At 38.3% G+C, this 22,052-nt stretch overlaps 2 protein-coding genes and 1 pseudogene across 17 annotated transcripts; all 3 read right to left on the bottom strand.

The window, feature by feature from the left end:
• Positions 1 to 1,239: 1,239 nt before the first annotated feature.
• Positions 1,240 to 2,277, bottom strand: LOC113711722 (abscisic stress-ripening protein 2-like; annotated as a pseudogene).
• Positions 2,278 to 2,588: 311 nt separating this feature from the next.
• LOC113711714 (uncharacterized) lies at positions 2,589 to 10,354 on the bottom strand. Of its 16 annotated transcripts, XM_072067769.1 has the most exons (11): positions 9,305 to 9,440; positions 8,831 to 8,925; positions 8,660 to 8,709; positions 8,496 to 8,557; positions 7,914 to 8,025; positions 7,521 to 7,640; positions 7,364 to 7,432; positions 4,761 to 6,180; positions 4,527 to 4,591; positions 3,513 to 3,696; positions 2,589 to 2,885 (listed from the first exon to the last, which is right to left on the bottom strand). In XM_072067769.1, the coding sequence occupies exons 8-11, from the start codon at positions 5,675 to 5,677 to the stop codon at positions 2,777 to 2,779; spliced, it is 1,275 nt and encodes a 424-aa protein (XP_071923870.1). In that variant the 5' UTR covers positions 5,678 to 6,180; positions 7,364 to 7,432; positions 7,521 to 7,640; positions 7,914 to 8,025; positions 8,496 to 8,557; positions 8,660 to 8,709; positions 8,831 to 8,925; positions 9,305 to 9,440; the 3' UTR covers positions 2,589 to 2,776. The 16 variants fall into 16 exon arrangements, 13 of the variants coding, with proteins under 13 accessions (XP_071923870.1, XP_071923871.1, XP_071923876.1 ...); XM_072067770.1 differs by lacking the exon at positions 8,831 to 8,925 and having other exon boundaries at positions 8,660 to 8,700; positions 9,305 to 9,446; XM_072067775.1 differs by lacking the exon at positions 8,660 to 8,709.
• Positions 10,355 to 11,037: 683 nt separating this feature from the next.
• Positions 11,038 to 18,834, bottom strand: LOC113711603 (protein SET DOMAIN GROUP 41-like). The gene is made up of 6 exons (XM_072067778.1): positions 18,791 to 18,834; positions 17,705 to 18,685; positions 14,988 to 17,047; positions 14,785 to 14,885; positions 13,989 to 14,087; positions 11,038 to 13,565 (listed from the first exon to the last, which is right to left on the bottom strand). Exons 3-6 carry the CDS (start codon positions 15,028 to 15,030, stop codon positions 12,582 to 12,584), a joined length of 1,227 nt encoding a protein of 408 aa, XP_071923879.1. The 5' UTR covers positions 15,031 to 17,047; positions 17,705 to 18,685; positions 18,791 to 18,834; the 3' UTR covers positions 11,038 to 12,581.
• Positions 18,835 to 22,052: the final 3,218 nt, after the last annotated feature.

Genomic DNA, 22,052 nt, shown 5'->3' with positions numbered 1-22,052 from the left:
TCTTTTTATAATTATATGCGAAGGACGGGACGGGAGATGGAGCGGGTGTATGTTGCCCCATCCCCTGCCCCATTTTAAGGTGGATGAAAATATTTTGCCCCCGCCCGCTGCCGCCGCCGCCCCCGCCCCATTTCTACCCCGTGACATCGGCCCCATTGCCATCCTTCATCATCCTTTGTGCATATTCCAAACTGATATCTAATTTTTATACTGCAACCAAACATTTCATTAATAACAACAGCACTTCACACAAACTCTAATCAAGTCAGCAGCGCCAACAAAATCAGGCGCATATCTCAAATGAAGGACAACACTTTTTTTTCTGAGTAACAGATTATTAAACATGATTATTGATAGTACAAGCTCAATACTGGAAATAGACAGGGGAACAATATTAAAAGACCACCCAAGGATTAATGAAAATCAGAGTGATTAAACTAAAATAGGTGGTGGTGATTAGAAGCGGCAATTTGGATTGAAATCCATTTATCCATCCATATAATCCATAATTAAATGGATAATGGATTATCCATTTATAATATTGGTTTTAAATGGTTGATCAAAGTAAAATCATTAAATTAAATGGATTTATATGGATTATCCACTAAAACCATATATATCCATTTATTTAAAAACCAAATAAAAGAGAGGGAAAGGAAATGACTAAAAAAGGAGCCATCCTAAAATTGCAATTGGGGTGTGAAAAAGCTGTCCCCGTGAATAGTAACCAACCCTGAAACTGAATGTTGGGGTTTACTGCTGAAGAGGTCAGGAAACAAGTGAGATTCGGTTGGCTTTGAAGCAAACCCATTACTTTTTCCCAACGATTCCTTGTAGTTGTGGAGGATTAGAGTGCAAGCCTGGCACCACAGAATTTGCGGTTCAGCCTCCCTGCTTGGTACACCCATGCACCTGATTACTAGATGTTGAGCTCAAAAGCCATCCGTGGCTTTAGTAGTAGACATTGCAAGTGTTGTGTGAGTACGAATACAAGCTAGTGTTGGTATTTTTGTAGATACCCTACGTACGGTCTATGCAGGACTGCTATTGTTTGGGCTAGTTTGCAATATATGGCTACTCTGTAATATGTAATATATATAATAATAATAATAATAATAATAATAATTTCAGATAGTTTTTTAGTGAAATGAAGGTTCATTTTGCTTGAATTTACACCCGTGGTATTTTGTGGCTTGAATTTACAAGAAATGGTAATACAAAAAAAAAGTAACAAAAATATTTAAATGGATTATAAATGGATAATTGATTTTTATTTAATCCATTTAGATCCATTTATTAAATGGATTATTAAATGGATCTAAATAGATTGGATAAATTTTATCCACCATCCATTAAGTCAAAATCAATTATGAACCATTTATCCATATTGCCACCTCTAGTGGTGATGGTGCTTTCCCTCAGCCTTTTTCTCTTCTTTCTTGGCATCCTTCTTCTCGTGTTGCTCATGGAACGCAAATCCACCAGCACCCACTGCAGCTGCTGCAGCAATCTCTTCTTCTATCTTGTGCTTGTGGGCATGCTCAGGATCTTTCTTGGACTTGTGCTTCTCATGCTGGATTATGGAAATTTCGAGAAAAAAAAACAAACAAGAAATTAGTAAAGCGAAAACCGATGTCCTACTTAAGAGTTCAGAGATTTTTCTAATTTACTGAACAACCCTTTTGATATTGGACGTGTATAATCTTTGATTGTCTGATCAAACGAAATGATAACAAAAATGTTTAGTCTTTATGGACTAATACAAAAAACTGAGTTTGTGGCTTCTTATAGACAAGCATGGCTTCGTGGCTTATCATGAAAACTGAGTTATATAAACAAAAGGATCAAAAAATGGGAAATATACCAAGGCATAGGCGCAGCAGCGACAGCACCAAGTTCCTCAAAGGTGCTTGTTGTGCTTTCTTTCTTTCTCATAATCATGTGCTGGCTCTCCAGCCACCACAACAGTTTCCGTGGCGCCAGCACCGTAGCCACTCCCGCCACCGTAGCCTCCAGAGTAGGTGGTGTCGGAGTAGGCAACGGCTTCGACAGGCTTCTCCTCCTTGTGGTGGTGGAAGAGGTGGTGTTGGTGGTGCTTCTCTTCAGCCATGATAGTCTTAGTGGTGTAAAACTGATAATAGGACAACTTATGAAAAATATCTGATCTGAGTGGTGATTGTTTGTTTGTTGGATCGTGGGGAAGAGGCTATTGATAGCCTATAGGCGATGATTAGTAGTAATCGGCTAGAAATCTTAGCTATTGAATGGTGTTAGGAGCGTGATTAACGGTCGTTGAAAAAAAAATTGATGGAAAGAGGAGGTTTAAATTCATTTCTACAAATTTTCAATGCGTTGAATTAGGTTAATTTGAATCTTAACTCTTCTTTTTTTTTTTGGGGGTATCAGAGCTGTTTAATTTTTTGGCACCATTAACGAGAATATATATATGTATATTGAAGATTTGAAGGTAATGACTTCCCAAGCTTTGCGTGGGAACTTTAGACCTGTTAATAAGATTTTATTTGTTATTGTGATATTTTTTAATGGTTAATACGATGCTATAATTCAAAAGGATAAAATCATTGGAGTATTGTACAAGAATTGTCTGGTAGTCGTTCAAAAGAAAGAGCCAAGTATACCATTTACATATACAGCAGCATGGCTGACTCAAAATATATTGCTGAAGCCACTGCAGTGCTACATAAAAGTTGTCTGATACATTCAAGCAGGAGAGCCTGAACATCAAATTGAGACAGAACAGATTTATCACCATTTTTCATGTGCACAACAAATTCCAGAAGTTCTTCTGATGCCCATTCGTGTGCACAACCGCACCAGCAGATTCCTCTTCATTAGCAACAGATCTTAACCCCACCATAAATTCACTAAAAGAGACACCAAATAGCCCCACCATATCATGAGCAAAGTTTAATCAAAAGATTCACAATTTTACAGCAAGACAATTTTTAAGACCTAAACCAAACAATCCAATTTTGCCTGGAAAACCACACATGAAAAAACATTAATCTGTTAAATATGCAATTGTGTCAAAACAGAATTGATGTTGAAGGGTTAAAGGAATAAAATTGGTGTTGTTCAAAAAATTCCATTCTAAAGGGAAAAAGAGGTTTATTAGCCAGAACCTTTGGCAACCCAATTCACATTCTCTCCTTGAATGGTAATAGCAGGTATTATGGGTTTTAAAAGAACCAAATAATCATTAGATGCATATGGTGAAAACTCATAAAGAAGTCAAAGAAAGCATTAGTCCAAGCACGCCCACAAAGATAACAAAAAGATAGAAGCTATTAAAATATGAACAAACCAGCAAACCTATCAAGAGAAAAGTTAAAATAACTATTACAACCAATATACAACGAAAACCAATCAGAATGAGTATGACCAAGGCCTAATTGAATATAAATTACTCTACTTAGTACTTACACCACCATAATTAAAGGTAATTCTACCTATCAAGAAAGGGAAGAGAGAGAGAGAGAGAGAGAGAGTACATTGTTAGTGTCTTTGTCATCGCTTCAATCAGCTTGAGAATCCTCATGAATGTCTCACAAAAGCCTTTATTTCCTTGGACACATAAGAAAACAGCATCTTTCACACATCCTTTGCACAAGGCAAAAGGACAGGTAAGACACATGTAATAGGCATTCTTTTGACAAGTGCTACAAATATGCCAACCTGAAATACAACAAAAGGACAAGAGTGCATGTCAAAGGCAATCAAAACCTGCATAAATATAACACAACAACGTCAAATTGAATATGTCTAACCAAAACGCCTATTCCAACATTCTAGTTCAACGAAAATGGCCCTCTGTATCCACAGAAGACAAAATCAATGGAAAATGATAGCTCCTAATTACATCCCAGCAACGAAAGAGCAAGCAGAGATCAGTCAACCATATTTTATGAAACCATATTTTATGAAAACTTCAGCATAGAAAAACGATTAAATAAAAGCATGAAGTGGAGGGCTCAATTTTCCCAGAGTATACGTTAACAAGTAATCATCCTTTATCAAACTACATGTATAGTAAATAATGTCAATTGTAAAGAGCATGCTGATATATCAACTTCATCAAGAATAATGTTCAAATGTCATGTCTCGTATGACATACAAATCCCAACCCTTTTAACATGACGAGTCAAGTCATTTCTGCAATTTCCTGAGGTTCTCTTTCCTATTCTTGATATTCCAAAAGTGCGCAACTGAGGTAAGAAGAGGTATTCAAACCTTAGAGCAATTAAAGGTTAGTCTCATTGGACATGTCAATAAGTCACGTTCTTCAGTTTTCAGAGTATGTTAAGTTGTCCGCATGTTAAATTAGTCTCTCGAGAGTGAGTACAATAAGTGAATAAAGCTTTCAAAACTACTTAAGAACAGATAAATTTCACAAAGTAGGTATCACATATAAACAACTAAAGAGAATAGCACTGCACTTATGCATCTGAACCCTCCAAAACAAATTTAAGGTTAAGTGTGAATATTGTTGCATCCCCTCATCTAACCATTTGCACGGAAGAATGCCTCATCCCAATTAACACAAGAAGGATGATATGCCTTGGGGCAACCCCTGAAAAAATAATGAATCAATATCATTTACAAAGAAGGCACATAAGTAGATACAATAAGCATGTGGATCATATTCAACACATTAGTTAACATATTTTCAACCCTCACACTCTCCTCTGAAATAAATTTCAAGTGGAATGGAATTCAATTTGAAAAGCCAGCATACTTACCGCCGGTCACACAGCACAAGGTTCCCCCCATCAAAGCAAATGAAACAAACATCCTCATCCATTAGCTTTTGAGCTCTTCCTCCAATTTTAGAATTAGTCAAATTTTTAGAATTCTTCCCCCTCTTGCGCTTCTTTCCAGCAGCCTTGCTTGACTCCCCAACATCTGTTTGAGTTTCCAATTCCGTCTCCGCCAGAGCAGATCCCTCCTCAGCAACCATGTCTTCATCTTCCTCATCTTGTGGAACAGACACTGAATCATCTATTTTAGCATTGGACTCAACATCACTAACCCTAGTAGTCACCATTTCAGCCTCAATCTTCTTCTCCATTTCAGTGTCCGCAGTTGGAATCCCGTCCTCTTGAATATTTTCCTTATTTTGCTCAATACTAACTGTAACCACTGACTGTTGACCAACAAACTCCAAATCATTTGGCACAGAATTTTCAGGTGCTGCCATTTGCTTCTTTTCACCCATCTCCGCATTGGCTAGAAGACTTTCCTCCTCCACCACCCCACTCTTACTATCTTCCATTTTGTTTATGTCATCCATTGCTGCGTTGCCTACAATACCTGTCTCCTCACTAATACTTATCTCTTTATCCACCTCTTCTTTAGCTGAATTTGGAGGTTCATTATCATCCAATTGTAAACCATGTGAACCCATAATATTTTCACCTTCAGTTACCTCAGCAGCCGAAGTGGATATCTCCATGTCCACCTTAATCTCGGTTTTCACAATCTCATCTACCATTACTTCTTTACCGTCAGGTAACTTCTCTTTCTCCTCTCCTGTCACCACTGCAGAAGATTCCACGGGTATCACCACCATTTCTGCATCTTGCTCAACTGTGACTGATTCATTAGCGCTTGATTGCAAATTGTCTGGCCGAGCAGGCAGCTTTTCTCCTCCAACCATGGCCGCAGCTTTTCTCTTCCAACAATGGCCACAGCTTCGTCAACCACCACATCATTGCTCCTTGCAGCAACAGATTCGGCACTATCAAGTTGGGAAGAAATAGCTGTGTTAGATGCATCCTTCCCTTCATCACCTACAGTTGTGTTGTCCACTTCAAATTCCCCCGTCTCAACCACTTCTTTGACCTCTTCAGCCCCTCCAACAGCAGCCACAGACTTGACACCTAGTATAGAGGCATCCTTCCCTTCAGCACCAACAGTTGCCTCCTCCACTTGAATGTCCCCTGTCTGAATCACCTTTTTGGCCTTGTCAACTGCAGCCACCGACTGAGCACCTACAACGGAGGCATTCTTCTCATCATCACCTACAGCTGCCTCCTCTACTACTAAGTTCCCTTGCTCAACCACTTCTTTGGGTCAAGCTTAGAAACATACGAAAACAACTCTAAGTCCCAGGGAAATTAGATGCATGCTTGTAGACAGAAATTTAGAAAATGATAAGAACTGCCAAGGAAAATAAATTGTAAGAATACAGTCCAATCTCAATTATTTTGCTGAGATACATGGGCGAAAAAACTAATCACATGGGGATTTCAGGATGATATCAAATTGTACGCTTCTAATATAAATCTTTGCAGTGAACGAGTAAACAACGTAAATGTCATACAAAAATATCCAAAATGCAATTATTAAAAAGAAAATCAATATAAAACAATCATTCTGACAGGGAAACATGCAGAAATAAGTGTTCTCAGTTAGACGCTATCAAGCACCTGTAGCTGATAACTATAAGCTACTTTCAATTACGACATTGATAAATTTATTCCTATCAAGCTATGAGACTCAGTAGACTGCATCTTTGCAAGAATCAAAGAATTGCACACTTACTAAGTTTTAGGAACAGGACACAGATGAATTGCAGAAGCTGCTCATTTGGAGTGCCAACTTGAGCAGTAAACAAGTGATCAAAGACTCCACAAATAGATTTTACTGCTGTTTGTTCAATAAAGATAGCCTTATCATCTTCGACCTGATCTTGGATTGCTTATATAACTTTTGCATCATTATTAATGTTGATCAACTCTTGCAAAATATTTGAAGCTTGCTAATTCCAGAACAATAAATCACAAGCGCACCATTATTAATAAGAAAAGAAAAAAGATAGACTTGACAGATTTGCACCAAAGTTAATGAAAGTTTAAAGTTAAAAATATTAGTTATTTTAGGTTCCTTGATTTAAAGGCTAGTTTTCAAAGCATTGCATTAGATCAGAAGCCTACTCAATCTAACATGCACATTAATCAAGAAGAAAGTCAATTGATAGGAATATCTAAGTAACTTTTCGTTGAGACATACATTTAATATTGAATCTGAAAAAAAAATTTTTGTTGGCTAATGTACTTGACAAAACATACAACTTTGGACTATCTTGAAGAGACATGATAACAAGTATGTAATTCTCACACTCATTTCTGGATACTTAAAGTAACTTAAACAAGCATGAAAACAAAGTTTCTCATTCAAACTCAAAATGAAAAGCAGCTCAATTCACCAGTTCTGAAAATAAATGAAGAGAGTAAATTATGTCCTGAACAGAACAACAGATTAATGGTGGCAAAATGTGCAACAAGGCAAAACAGAAGGCTATCTATTGATATACGAATTGATCATATTCAGAGAGAGATACCTCCAGAGGCTATCACTAAAAAGGCTTTTAGTCATTTGGATAGCTCCTTATGTATTTTTGCATTACAATCTGAAACATATAGTACAACTGCAATCAATACTGTTAGCTTAAAGAAAAGGTTTTGCAAGAAAAAAAGCTTAGCAGTATCAGTTCGAACCTTCAGCAGCTTGCCATGTGAGGAGGATGTAGCAGACAATAACCCTTCATTTTTTGGCTCATTCCCAACCAATGCACTTTCTGACTCAATTGAAGACAACCTATCTGAATTATTTCTAATCTTTTTACAGATTAAAAAAAGTTCAGCCATCAAAATGGAATACTAAAAACTTATAGCAGAGAGACAATAAAAATAGATATCAATGACCGGTGTTAAAAAAGGGGGGGTGTTCTCTTATTGTCGAAAGTTAGGCCAATGCTAATCATTTCTAAACATATCAATGTTTTGAAAAAAAACAAAAACAAAAAAACAAACAGCAAACCAATCTTTTGTATATCAAAGAGCTGTAATTGTTTGAATATCAATAGACATAACATGAAGAAATTATGAAACCTTTTTTTTGCATCGAAGTCTGTGTTAGTTACATCTGTAATGTCCTTTTAGCTGAGCTTCTGTCTATAGAGTGATAATCTGGCACATTAACAGGTTGTGCAGCTTGCATGACCTATATAAGAGGATAAATGAAGCTTAATAAGTAACTGTTACAGAATCTATATGAACCTGCCATGCACGGGAGGATCACTTAGTACATGAAAGGATACAAATTGTTAAACAAACCATGCAAAACCTACCTCCACTACACTGCCTTCAATATTAACTCCACATTAAAAATAGAGTTCAAAAAATGTTTACAACCTGTAGTATACTTATGCAAAATCACTAAAATTGATGTTGAACCCATAGCCAAATATTTTAACGCAAAACAGGAAATCTTTTATGACTTCCGGCAAGGGTGATTTACCATATATATAGATTGGAAGCGAAACAAGGTAAAAGATACTTAAAACCATGAAACTTTACTTAAATTTCTGTAAAATTATTGTGCTTTTATGAATTTTGATGCATTACATGGTTAAAAGAAATTACCTAAGCAACACAAGAAAACAACCCAAAAATAATGAAATTGAAGTTCACCTCAGGAAATTTCCCTTCCTCTCCAAAAATGGTACAAGAAAGACAGTAGCAGCTGCATAGACCTACACAATGAAGAAACCCAAAATTATTTAAGGAAAATGATAAAGCTGAACGAAGAAACAAAGAAAGGCCAAAATTTTGTTTAAGTAGAAGGGAGCACCCACTTGAGCTTCAGCAGCAACCTTTTACTTGAAAATCGAGAGTACTGCAAATCCTTCAATCAGTAATTGAATAAGAAATAGAGATTTTTGTATCAAGATAAAAACGGAAAAGTAAATGGCCAAATTTGATTCGAAAAGCTAAAAATTAACATCAACATCGGAAAAGATACTTACGAAAAAAAAGTCACCACTGGAGCGCACAGCAATCTTCCAGCATAATTGAAGTTTTCACAATCTTAAATAGTGCTTATGTTAAACAAGACAAAAACCTGTGCTAAAACAAATACTAACGGGTATCTCCTGGAGGACAAATGCTCAATTTTGACAAAAGTAAATAAAAAAGGAGGAGAAAAAAATCAACGGTAGCCAAAAATAACGTGTACAAATTAGAGCAAAATTCAAAATTTTATCTGTTCCTTTGCATTTCATATCAAGTTTATCAACTCAACAGGCAATAATTATCTCATCCATTTCAAATTCTAAAGAGAACTGTTACATTTTTACTTGTTGCTTCCTCACTAAATACCATTGAAGTACAAAAACCCCTAACGCCCATTAAAACTTCAATACAAAAGTGTGCAAAACAAATAAGATACTCAAAAGGGAAGAAATAAAAAAAGGATGGAGAAAGGGAAAAGGAAAGCTAACCAGCTTGAGCTGGGGGGAGCGGCTTCGAAGGAAGCTTAGCCGCCGGCTTGGATTGCTGCTGCTGAGCAGCTGCAGGAGCTGGGCTTTTCTTAGCTGCGGCCACAGGAACCTTCTGAGCAGCAATCCGGTTCTTCACTCATCATCCTCTTCCTCATCATCATCATCATCGTCATTTCCAGCAGCCGAATTCAATGCATTCAACCTCTCAATCAACCTAGCCTTCCTTTCCTCAAAAGTTAGCTTCTTAAGGTTGTACCTCTTATGCTCCTTAGGAGGTGCCTTCTCAGATTTCTTAGGAGTAGGATCACCGCGGATAGCAGCATGGACTTTTTTGTACAGCTCCTCAAGGTTATCTGCCTCAAGACCCCTTTTAATGTACTCACTAAAATGAGGCTGATACCTCTCAGGTTCATCTTCTGCCAAAGTCCTCATGTATGCAGCAACATGGCCACCAAAGATGTACTTGCGGTGAACCTCAGGATCAAGTTGCTTGGTCTCCTCGTCAAATCCAGCAAACCTCTTCTCGCTATGAGGAATGTCTAGTCCACCATCCAATGCCCCCTTCAAGGCACCAAAAACACGAATTCCAGTTGTAGTCCTTATAAGACCAACATCCAAAAGAGCACGGAATGGTCTCCTGCTATCACCTGGCTCAACAGAGTAATCTTCACCTGTAGCCTCAACATTTCCTTCATACTCCTCATCCATCTCAAGCTTTTTGAGAACTCGGCGGGCAAGCAGAAGCCCAGTAGCATAAGCTGCAGCATAATTGGTCAGACCCACTTCAAGGCCAAAATGAGGCAATTCATGTGAATAAGCAGCTGCAAGAACCAGGTCACCAGCAATGCTAGCAGAAACAATTTGAGCAATGATGTCCTTCTTTGTAAATCTCACAACAAAGCGATATTTCAGAGTATTGTACTTGTTCTTGTCTTGATTGATCAGACGCACCCTAGCTCGGTAGTCCGTCTTTCCCTCTCTCCTTCTCTTAAACGGGACTTGGTAGCGCTTGAAGTAAGCTTTTGTTTTCTGGGCTTTAATAAAAGCCATTGCTACGGCAGTCGGAGCCGGCAGCCGCGGGGTGAGGGAGGGGTTGAGGGTGGGGAGAGGACAGGGGCAATTGGGTGAGGGAGGGGGTTTGGTAGGTAATGGTTTGATAATGCATAGTATATCATCTGACAAGTGATAAGGTCAACAGAATAAAGGCATAATTGGCTTGAATTAGTACTGGCCGACAGATTTCAGAGGAAAAAGGGTCTCCAAGAATGGGTGAAAAGTTAAAAAGGCTAAATTACATAAAAAGGCCTAATTAGATGGAAACACATCCATATAATCAGCATCTAGAGGGCTAAAAAGGTAATAAGGAGCTATTAATTACTGACACTTGATTAAACCCTCCCATCACATCTATCAAATGGTCAAAACACTTCCCAACCAAATATTACAACCTTCCGCACATTCTACTAACAGCCGGGTAAGGCTTGTAATAAGGGTAGAAAAGACATATTCTCTAAACAAATGCAGCAACCAGTTTTACCAGCTGCAAGAAAAAGAACAAGCAAGAGGTTGAAACGACCAAAGTGCCCCAGAAGAGCAGATGAAATGCAATGAACAAGAATCCTCAAAACGTCTTCTTATATGTTATAAAGATAAAGATATATATATATATATATATATATATATATATATATATATATATATTGAAGGGTAATAAGTCGTGTTATCAAACACAATTTTGCTGATTGACAAAAATTGAACAGAGAAGACGCAGAAACTTGGGAAGATGCATGTATCTACTTAATCTCTTCTTCAATGGTGGACCCTAGCTGGTTGGGCAAGATTTTCTTGCATTTTTTTTTATTTTGACCCTGCTATGTTAGTTTATTGTTAGGTCCTGTAAATTCCATCATGGTGAACTAACAAAATGGGGCATTGAACAAGTAGAATCCTGTCCTAAAACTTTCCTGTGAATGTTCTCAACTCGTATAGGCATTTACTCATTGAAGCATTCTAAACTCTGCACAACCCAAAATGCCCAAAATCAATTGAGACTGAGGGTTTCTACTTGATTTCATCTGCCCAAGGAAAACACGAGATGTGATGAAAAAGTTGTTCCAAACATCTCCAATTTTTTATTTTGTAGATTTCTATGGAAATTCTTGAATTTTCAAATGCAAATGGCACATAAAAGATCAGTCAAAAGAATAAATTCTGCTTACTAAGAATCAGGATTTTTAAATGAGCACAATAATTAATGGCTCTCGAGTTCGAGCTCGATTCAAGCAATTTCGAACACGAGCTCGAACCTCACGATTTTCTTACGAATCGAATTCGAGCATGTAAAACTAATACTCGTCAATCTCGAGCCTTAAGCACTTTGTCGAACTCGAACTCGATCAAACTAGTATTCGAGCTCGATTCGACACCCCTAATTGTAGCTCTCTACAACAACAAATTGACAAACTCTTTTAAATGGGTACTAAAACCATTAGGGTTCGTTTAATAGTTAAAAAAAAAGGCTCTTAACGTCCTTTCAATTATGAGGTTCAGATTTTGAATTCTGAGTCTCTCGGTACGAAGGAGAAAAGGGTATAGTATGACTACGAGAAAAAGGTATGAACAGGAATGAAAGAATGTAAAAAAAAAAAAAAAAAAAAAAAAATTAAATAAATAAATAAAAATTTGGCAAGAAAAGCTCTTAGCGTCCTTTCAATTATGAGATTCAGATTTTGAATTCTGAATCTGACAATATAAAGGCGAAAAGGGTGTAATATGAAGGCGAAAAAAGGATATGGACAGCGATGGGAAGGTGAAAAAAATAAACAAATAAAAGTACAGGAGAACAGCTATTAGCATGTTAGATTGTTTGCAATATTTTGTTTGAGGTTGTTTGACGTTTATACTTAGGTGTCAGGTAGGCAGGCTCTATCAAATCTCTTGAGGCCTGATAAGAGCACCCACATTAAGTTGACTCTACTCCAATTCAGTAGACCAAAATTAACTCATCAAATGCTTATTCCTAGGACTATGGCCCAAAAAATAACAAATGGAAAGAGGACGATAATATTGGACTCCTGCTTGGCTGCAGCAAGCATAAACTACGACTTAATGCCTGCCCGATGAGAATTCAAACCTGGAAAGATACACCCAACTATAGGGTATATAAGCGTGATGAATTGAGCTTTTTGATCACCATCTATCTAATGACCTTTTCATATTGCTATTTGATAATATTTTCAGGCAAATTGGTTGAATTAACCAGCCACTATACATACCTTCAGAGTATAGAAGATTGACAAACTTCACCTGTCAACAGGGAATTTAGGCCATAACAGATGTTTGACAAATATGTTGCATAATGCAGGCAGTGGAGACCAAGCTGAAAGAGATATGCTCTCTCTAGGTTGGTATGCTCCTTTTCTTGAAGTCTGGAAACACTCCTGCTATCCCGGCAAGTAAGACGAGTTCCGAGATCAAGGGGAGTTTCCACTGTGAGAAGCCATCTAAAATCAATGAGCTCTTTAACTTCTTGCAGATGTCGACTTTCATGACTAAGGAAGCTCCATATTTTCTCTGTTAAGTTGACAATACAATTTATGTGCTGCCTACTTATGTCCCCAAACATTCCACATTGATCTTCAGTATTAATAAAAGAATTGGCTTCACTACTATCCAGTTGGACAATCTGATAGCATTTATGGTTTAGAATGGACGAATTTTCAGAAACAGATTGCTGTAAATTGGAAAATGTACCCCAGGCTGAGCTTCTAAAAAGATAAACTAGGGACTCCCCAGCATTTTTCCAGAAATTCACAGCACAGGCAATTATTGAAGATTCAGAAAGAAAAAGATGATGTGTAACTATAGCCAACAACAAGGAGTAGGCTGCACTTATTCTGCTCAGAGTGAAAGCTTCCATTTGATGCTGATGATTTTCAGGATTAAAAGCCAAGAGGTCACTAGCACGGACTCTGTATGCTGAAGCAAGTGTAGTGGTGTATGCATGTAGAGATTGATGATGAAACAAGTGTAACCTTATGCATTGAGGTGACTTTTCTGGCTTTGGTTTCAGTGGCTCTTGAGGGTGCCCATGTGTAAGCAAATCCTCAAGCTTCTCACAGCATGACTCGGGATTGTTAAAGTTCAAATACTCATCAATAGCACCATCAATTGAATCCGTGAATTTTGCAGTTGCTTTGGATCTGTACGAGTCTTCATTGGAAATCAAGTTGAGACCATCAACACCAGAAACAAAAATTTCCTACAGAAAAAGGCAAAAGCAAATAAGCAGTTAAAGCCACGTTGTCTGCACATGAAAATTCACATTCATGACAATTGAACCATAGAAGATTTCAGAATTCCTTTCTTTTGGTCTACACTTTGAGCGGAAACAAGCTAATGTCAGATGGTTAAGGCAGCCAGTCAGGTAAAGTACACTGGAATTGTACATGACAGTGCTTTTCAAGAGGAACAATGATAAAATGTACACAAACAGCAAGAAATGACTCTAGTGATTTTCACTGCTAGTAGTAATTTACGTGGAGGAACAGTTAATAGATACGGTCATAGTTCTGGAGTACTGAGCAGCAAAGAAGAGAAACACACAGGATAAAGGAACTTAAAATTGGACTTGTAGGTTTAGCAGAATAGAAAACCAAGGACAACCAAGTACAGGGGAAGATACCTGCAAAGCACGATCAATATAAGTTGCAGGAGTTGCAGTACATCGCTTACAGCAACAATTGAACCAGTAATTTGTAAACAATTCAGCCTGCCGCATTTCCTGAAGAATATATGTCAAAGCAAATGCTGAGTAACCAAGTACTTAACTCAAGCTGGATCAATGCACAAGTTAACCACCCAAGACTGCAAGTTAGTCAAGCGACAATAAACATTGTATAACTAATAGATGTAATATGTTCAGGACACCACCTTGTTAAAGTATGAATAAACTTGACTGAATTGGAACAAAGTAGTGACATGTATCAGAGATGAGGATTGAATATCCTATATTATAATCGGTTCAGAGGGCAAAAAATGTGTTATCATCAACAAAGTCATTAACTTTTTAACTCAAATCAGCACCAGCAAGCCAGAACAAACAGTATACAAGAGACTATTATGCCTTTTACTCCTGAACGAATACTTCTTACCCACCAAACTTAACCACATCTGTATCTGATTTCAACTCTAGACCGATCAGTCCCCCAAAAAAAAATAAAAAATAAAAAAATAAAACACTGATGAAAAAGCCAGCCCCACCAAACAAAGAAAAAGAAAGCCGTGCATCAAAACAAAACCAGCCTTAACCAGATTAATATTCTCCGCTATGGTGCCATTCCTTTTCAACTCTGTTATGTTAGAAGGTTGGAAATTTAGTATTCTAGGAATGCAGGAGCACCAAATTTCTAGCTATGCTAAATTTAACCTGTTGAAAACTGGAATAACGTACTGGTTTAAGTAGTTAGTAACCTTTTTACCTTAGGTTGGAACAAATCAGTATAAGTAATTGGTATCCTCTCATTTTTCTTAACTCCTTTTATGCTCCGGACTATGATGCTCGGACCACATCCCTTACTACCTGCACATTATTTAACACAAATAACAATCAATCAGTTCATCATAACAACCAAAACAAAAAAAATTTCAACTCAAGAAAATGCACAACGATTCAAAAACTCACTCTTGCAATCACCATCAAGTCCATCACCAGTTCCACCGTCCATGGCAGCAGGGTAAATTCTCAACCGCAGGAGCTGGGATTCTCCCTCCACCACTTGTTGAGGAGGTATGGTCTTCGTCGTTACAAACCGAAAACAAGCTTGGGGAGAACAACTATGATTAATCCACGAAAACCTCCAATCGTAAACCGCAATCCCCACATTTCTCCCGTCCTTATCCTGCACCTCCACCGCAGTCGTCAGCACAAGCACATCACCGCCTCCTCCACCCCAACCACTCCCTCCAATTTTCCCGCCAAGAGCTTCATCGCCCTCGCACCTTCCTTAATCATCTCCAATGCCTCGTCGTCCTCCTCATTTTCAGACAAATTCAAGAATTTCTCATAGTTGGTCATTAACCCTCCAATCCTATCCAGTTTTACTTCTACCGCGTCGTTCTGAAAGTGGAATAGTTTATGGAGGAGGCGGAGGGAGAAGCGGAGGTGGGACGAGTCTTCGAGAGGAGGAGGGGAACACATGGAGGGAGGAGAGTCAAGGGAGGAGCAACCGGGGGAGCAGTAGCGGTGGTGGGGTGGTGAATTTGAGGGGGAAGTGGGAGTAAAATGCGCACTTGGTAGAGGGAAGGAGCAGGCGGAGCAGTGAGAGTGGAGGAAAGAATCGTGGAGAGAGACGGCCAGGGGTAGGAGTGGAGGTCTGAGGTCTTCTCCCCTGCCTATGTCTTCCCCTGCTCTCGTCTCCATTCTTCCTTCTGTTTCTTGAAAGATAGCAACTTTTCCCAGCGGCAACAGTTATATATACTTAATAATTTGGATTTGTTTACGGATTTTCAACGAGGCTTCTTTTGATCAATGAGCTATTGGGGACGGTGGAATTTGTTCACTAGCCCGTGCTGTCAAGTTGAGCACAGCAGAAACTTGTTCGACTGTTTAATCTTGTATAGTATGTAATTCCATTTTGATTGAGGTTTACACAGAAATGAGGCTTTCAAGAAGTTATTGGCAGCTGCTTAAAGAAGCAAAATCTCTCCCGAGCTACTGTAAGGAGGAAACTTTAAACCCGCAGAGGTGATTGACAACCAGTACAAAGCATGGACAACCATAAATGCTTCCAGTCTCAGTTAAAAAGACAGTACTTGGATAAAACGGGCTTCTTGAATTACAGTCCAACGTGTTAAGAATCATGGCGAAAACTTTTTGAGATTCTAGATCAATTTCATCAGTACATATGCATTACACTCTCAATTAATCTGTCTGCCTGTAGCAGCGAACCAGTTTAAATTACGAGTACTGATGAATTCACCCCCAGGGCAAACGATGATTCCCATTGCTTCTTGAGGAATATCACCAGATACAAAATGGAAGTCCTCGTTCAAATGAATAAAGCTCTATATAAACATCCAAAAAGTGGAAACTAGAACTAGATCTGTAACCTGATAAACTAGGCAAGTATTAAAGAAACTAGAACTACCGAAACTATCAGTCAATGAATAAAGCTCTATAAACATCCAAAAAAATTTTAATGGGTCTATAGTCTAGGCACCATGCCCCTTGCCTTCCCAGGTCATGATGGAAATATATGCAAAAAGCTTAGGTCAACGACGAGAGAAAAAAAAAGGGAAACAAAGAATTGATGCATTCTTTTTTCTATTATATTTCTCATGGCTAATGGAGCTTTCATTTTACTTGACCACAGAACCAGCCTTCAACATGCCACAGTTTTACTTGACCACAGAACCAGCAGATGCTGCTTAGGCCTCAGATACCAAAGAGTCAGGTTGGCGAGCCTGCAGACAACTGCCTATATCAAAAGGGCGCAACTCAATCTATCAGAGAGAACATTTACACCAGGAAGAACAACTTCTTTACTGTCAGCTTCATCCAATTCAACTTCAGAAGTGCTTATGAGAGGGGATTCTTCATCAGGCCTGGTAGCAGCCTCATAGACAGGAGTCAGAGCATAAGATTCACCTTCTTTACAGTCAGCTTCAACCTTAGAAGTGCTCATGAGAAGGGATTCTTCATCAGGCCTGGCAGCGCCCTCAAAGACTCTCAGAGCATAAGATCTGCAAAACCATTTGGATATGTTTCAACATTTGTTGGGCTTTCTTTTGGTTCTGGTAAGGAGGAGGATAATAAACCAGATCTAGGATGCTATAAAATTTTATTCTTCTTCAAGCCAAAAAGAGAAGGAAAAAACCACTTCCCAACTCATGATTTTATTCTTTTATCTGTCAAGTTTCAAATATTAAATAGGACATTTGAAGGTTCCTTAGGGTCAGCCATCATCGGATCTTTTCACGCTCTGTTCTATTATTCTCACTTTTCAATTAGGAAATAAAAGCATTAAGTTGCAAGTATCTACATTATGCATTCCCAGGTGCTCAAATTCTTCCCACCAAACTTTGCAGGGCCTTTAATAGGCTCTATTGTAAATTGACATGTGCATTCCAAAACTCCTGTTATTCTGCAGCATTTAATCAACAGCTGTATAGAGGATTTTTGCTAACAAGCAAAGTTGAATGAGCAGATTCTACTTGCCCTATATTTCTAATTTAAACTTTCAGCACATTTATAAAAAGTCAGTGCTAGAAAACAAAGAAGCAAAACACATAAGAAGCAAGAGCTTCTAAATGTTACTAATCCAATGCCCAAAACAGTAGAATTTGTAAAAAGTTGCTTTATATTTAGATAGGACACAAAGTAAAAGGCTAAATACGCACCTCAAGATGTTACCATCAAAACTCAGAACTGTTCTGCAGCGCTGTCAGTTAGTAAGTTTTAGTCTTTGGTGCTCGCTCAAGGCTCCAGAAATAGGAGGAGGATACACAAGTGCGTTCCACCTTCCACTTGCATAGTTCATTAGTGGCCGAGATGACCCTTTAGGCTGTTCTTTCTGATAAAGAAGTTTGGCAGTTGGACAAGTTGCTTGATATTCAGCACATATATCCCGCAACCTCTTCCTCCTGTCTTGCATAGCATCATGATGCTCAGTAAGTCTGTCTGTTTGAAGTAACTGTGAAGAAACCACTCTTTTACAAATATTGTTGCACAGTTTTGGACTAAAGAGTGGTATTCCAAATTCAACACTTAATGGAACCCACTCATATTTCTCATCAGAAAAAGAGCTCTCAGGTTCTTGTTCTTTGTACAGTCTTGGCAGGCGAATATAACCAATGGTCAGGAGATCTATCTTTTTGGCAAGGTAGTTTAACATTACATTTAATTCTGAGCACTCTTCTGGGCATAATCCCAGCTCTTCACCTATGCAAGCAGGTGAGCCATCCGAATTTTCCAGGGGCAACAGCATGTCCAAAGTAACGGTTTTTCCATCCTTATCGAGGTCATCGCTGCTAAAAGGCTGCACCAGCACAGCTGAATGTCTAAGTAGCAAATTTAAGCATTGACCTTTCATCAAAATAACTGATAGAGGTCCACTAGCCACAGCAGAATATAGGACCAATTTCATCCAACAAGTCATTGAAGAGTAACAAGGGGGACCAAAATGAATTGGACCTTTTGGTCCCAGCAAAACTGAAGGAGGAGGCATCTGAAAAAGATCAGCTTGTAGTGTTTCAGCCCATCCCAATCGGCAAACAAAAGATGCAGCTGCCTGCAGCTGAGAAAGATCAGCCTGTAGCATTGCAGCCAATTCAGCAACAGTAGACTTCTCATTCTCGGCCACAAAAACAGTATGAGGCAACCTGTATGATAGGATTCATAAAGATCATATGAACTTGAGGTCAATCCTTAGTCAATGAAATAAAAAAGGAAAACAATACCCCCTTTTAGAAAAATGAGTTCCTTACTCTTCAATAGGATCTTCACAAGATTGTTCTGCATTTGAAACAAAACCTTCAAGCCTGGAAACTGAACAGACATATATCAACGCAAAATCTCAGAGGTGGGCAAAAAAATGATAGCAAAGAATCGAAAGTCATCCGATTTATGGTTACAGAAAGCCCCAGTAAATTGAGGTGTATTCTTTAGGAGGGCTTATAAAGCATATGTTAAAATGCTGACATAAATGTAAAAGAAATTCTAAAGTAATTCACTGATGATACAAGTTAATTAAGCTGAATACTGCAATGAATTCTTATTCAAGTACATCAACAGGAAAAGAACTATTTCATCGTATTATAGTTTCTTCTCAAAAAGCAAACATCCAGGTGCACTCCAATGGTCATTATCTCATTAACTCTAGCAGATCATTCCAGTCCCAAAATACTTTTACACATCAGATACAAAAAAAGGACAAATCAGACATCAAGCATGATAATTTTGCAGCTTATTTGGAAAATAATTAAGCACAAGTATCAAAAATGCCAAGAAATATCATGCTATGCATTCACTGTTGCATTGCCCATGATTATTAAGCAATCTTCAGCTAAACATGTATAAAATCATTCCCCATACATTACCGGGCAAGAGATACCTGGATCATTAACACCCCCATCCTCCCCAGCCACATCATCATTCTCAGCCGCATCATCATTCCCAACCGTATCCCCCATTAGCTTAACATCCTCGGGAATGCAAAAATCGCTCAATAAACTCGCAAGCACCCTACAAAAACCTTGAAAACCATATCCTGGACCAAATGAATTTTTAGCGATAAAAAATTTCTGTCCCTGATAGGACCTACCAACACTAACGGTCCCCGAGGCAACTAACAGTACAGCATGATATGTATTCTTATATCTTTTTGCTTGCTTGAAACCTGGAACAACCATTAATTCTGTGCCTCCTTGCCAGGCAGTCCCCCTCCCATACTCTGTAAAATGTTTCCAAAGCTGAAACACGGTCGCGTATCTCAAATTAGCCACGACCGGTCGGTCTTTCACCATCCAATGTGCCTCGTCCCTAGACATCATCCTATATCCAGACACAGTATATTTTCGACAATCTGGATCTAATGCCTCCCTATCCCTATCCCTATAATAGCCGTAACTTGGATACGCATTTCGGGGATATACTCCGTTCTTTTGAATGTATTCGAACGCATTTTCTAAGCTATTTGCGTAACTCTCTCCATGCATCTCCCATTTCCTCTTCCTAGACATCTCAGGTACCTTATCTAAGAGCTGCTGCCTCGACAGCGGCACTAAAAGTTTGTCCTCGTGTTCGTCCTGTTCAATGTAGGAAAAAGCAGCGATGCAATCAGTGATCGGAAATGCCCAACAACTATCAACATTGCCTTGATTAGCAACTGGAGTTAAACAACCAGGAAACTGCTGGAGTATGCTATTCTCAACATTGGCCTGCGAAAAAAAAAAAAGTGAAAAAAACAAGCTGGAAACATCAATCTGCCAAAAATACGAAAATAAAGGATCAGAAAATGTAAAAATTTGCCGTCATCCGACCTCAAAAAACTCATCAGTAAAGTCAGGCAAAGGATTATCTGCATGATCATCAGCGTTCGGAATTCGGTCCGAATCTGACATTATGTAAATATCTAATTTCGCAAGCCAGGAAGGGATTCGGGAAGAAGGAACAATCAGAGAAAGTAACAGAGGAACGACTATTTATTAAAGAGAAGTGTGGAGACCGTATAACAAAGTGTTAGAAGCCCCGTTCCCTCCCTTTTCTTTTTTTAAATAATTTTTTAGTGTTTTGAAGAAGCTTAGCTTGGAAAGTTTTTTTTTTTTTTTTTGATATACGAAATAATCTTTCATATAAACTAATTATCGAATTTTTCTATCTGGTTAATTATCTTTTTTTTCTCTCCGTAGTTTTTCGTTCTGGATCTAATTTTATCGTTTTAACAAAAACATATTTCTTTTGGAAATATGAAATAATCCTTCATCTAAACTAATTATCTATTTTAAAAAATTGGATGTAAGAATGCCCGAAAAAAATTGATTGAACTTACCTGAATCAACAAATCCACGCAGAATCCAATATGGAGAAGATTTAGTAGAAAATGAATTATCTGGAACGGAATCTTAAAAAAGTGGCAAAGGATGAGGGATAGGTGGTAAGGAAAGCATAGATTGAGGGGAGGACAAATTATTTGGACAGGAGGCAAAGGTGGTGAAGAAAAACATAAATGACAAGATTATTTAGATGGAACATAACGGTAGGCTTGTAAATCATAAGAGATTTCTCGGTATAATTTGAACGAAAAGGGGTTAGTATTACGCCTTATAATTTATGAATATAATTCTTACACGGACAGACATGTTAAAAAGCGACTAATATGAGCTACTTGCAATCATATTAGTAGTCCTTCAAACCTTAAAGGACCAAAAAAATAATAATAATTTGTAAGTTCACCAAGAACTTTTCTCTTTTAAGTTAAATGTCCAGAGTATAAAAGCTCAAATGGAATGAACGCAGAGGAATCCATCAGGTCAAAGACACCACACCTGCTTGGGTTGTGAAACAAGTAAATGAGCATATATGATATATATATATATATATAATAATAATAAGCGAAAATTACCGACTCTGCAGGATCAGAAAAAGGAAAAAGAATAAGCAAAGAACCACCATGACCAGATGGATCCTAACACAAGAAACCAATTACAACCCACAAGTCCACCTTCAAACAGCAGCCCCTGCAGTCGCCCGGTCAAGGCCGTTCACAGCTGACAAGAACCAGGCCAGCCGTGCGCGGACATCAAAGCTGAAAACACGTACTACTAGTATTCTAAAGTCCCTTGACGAAAACTATGTCCAGAGACATGCAGAGCTGACCTCACAACATGATACAGGTCACCAATATGGCCCTCTCCAAAGTGATTGGATTAGTGCTATGAAGCTACAAATTTAAGATTAAAAGTGCTCATCTACGTACATGGCAGGCATTTCCTCCTTACTTATTGGCAACGCAGTTTCCTTGTGACTTCAAACTCGCTAAAATTGAACTGCGATGGCCACACAGATCATACGGCTGTGTCATTATAGGACCACCACGTAGTTAGGTTATTAGCGCACAAGCCAAACTTAAATCATCGATCTAACATTTGCTCTATCTATTATTTGTTTGCATGCTGACCCCTCGACTTCATGCGCACAGGTGGTGCAAGCATTATTGTCATTCGAAATTTTACAAAAATTGGCACGAAA

Source organism: Coffea arabica, chromosome 10e (genome assembly GCF_036785885.1).
Source record: "Coffea arabica cultivar ET-39 chromosome 10e, Coffea Arabica ET-39 HiFi, whole genome shotgun sequence".
In the NCBI taxonomy this organism is placed as follows: domain Eukaryota; kingdom Viridiplantae; phylum Streptophyta; class Magnoliopsida; order Gentianales; family Rubiaceae; genus Coffea; species Coffea arabica.
Note: the sequence above shows the minus strand (reverse complement) of the source record. Positions and strands in the feature narration are given on the sequence as shown.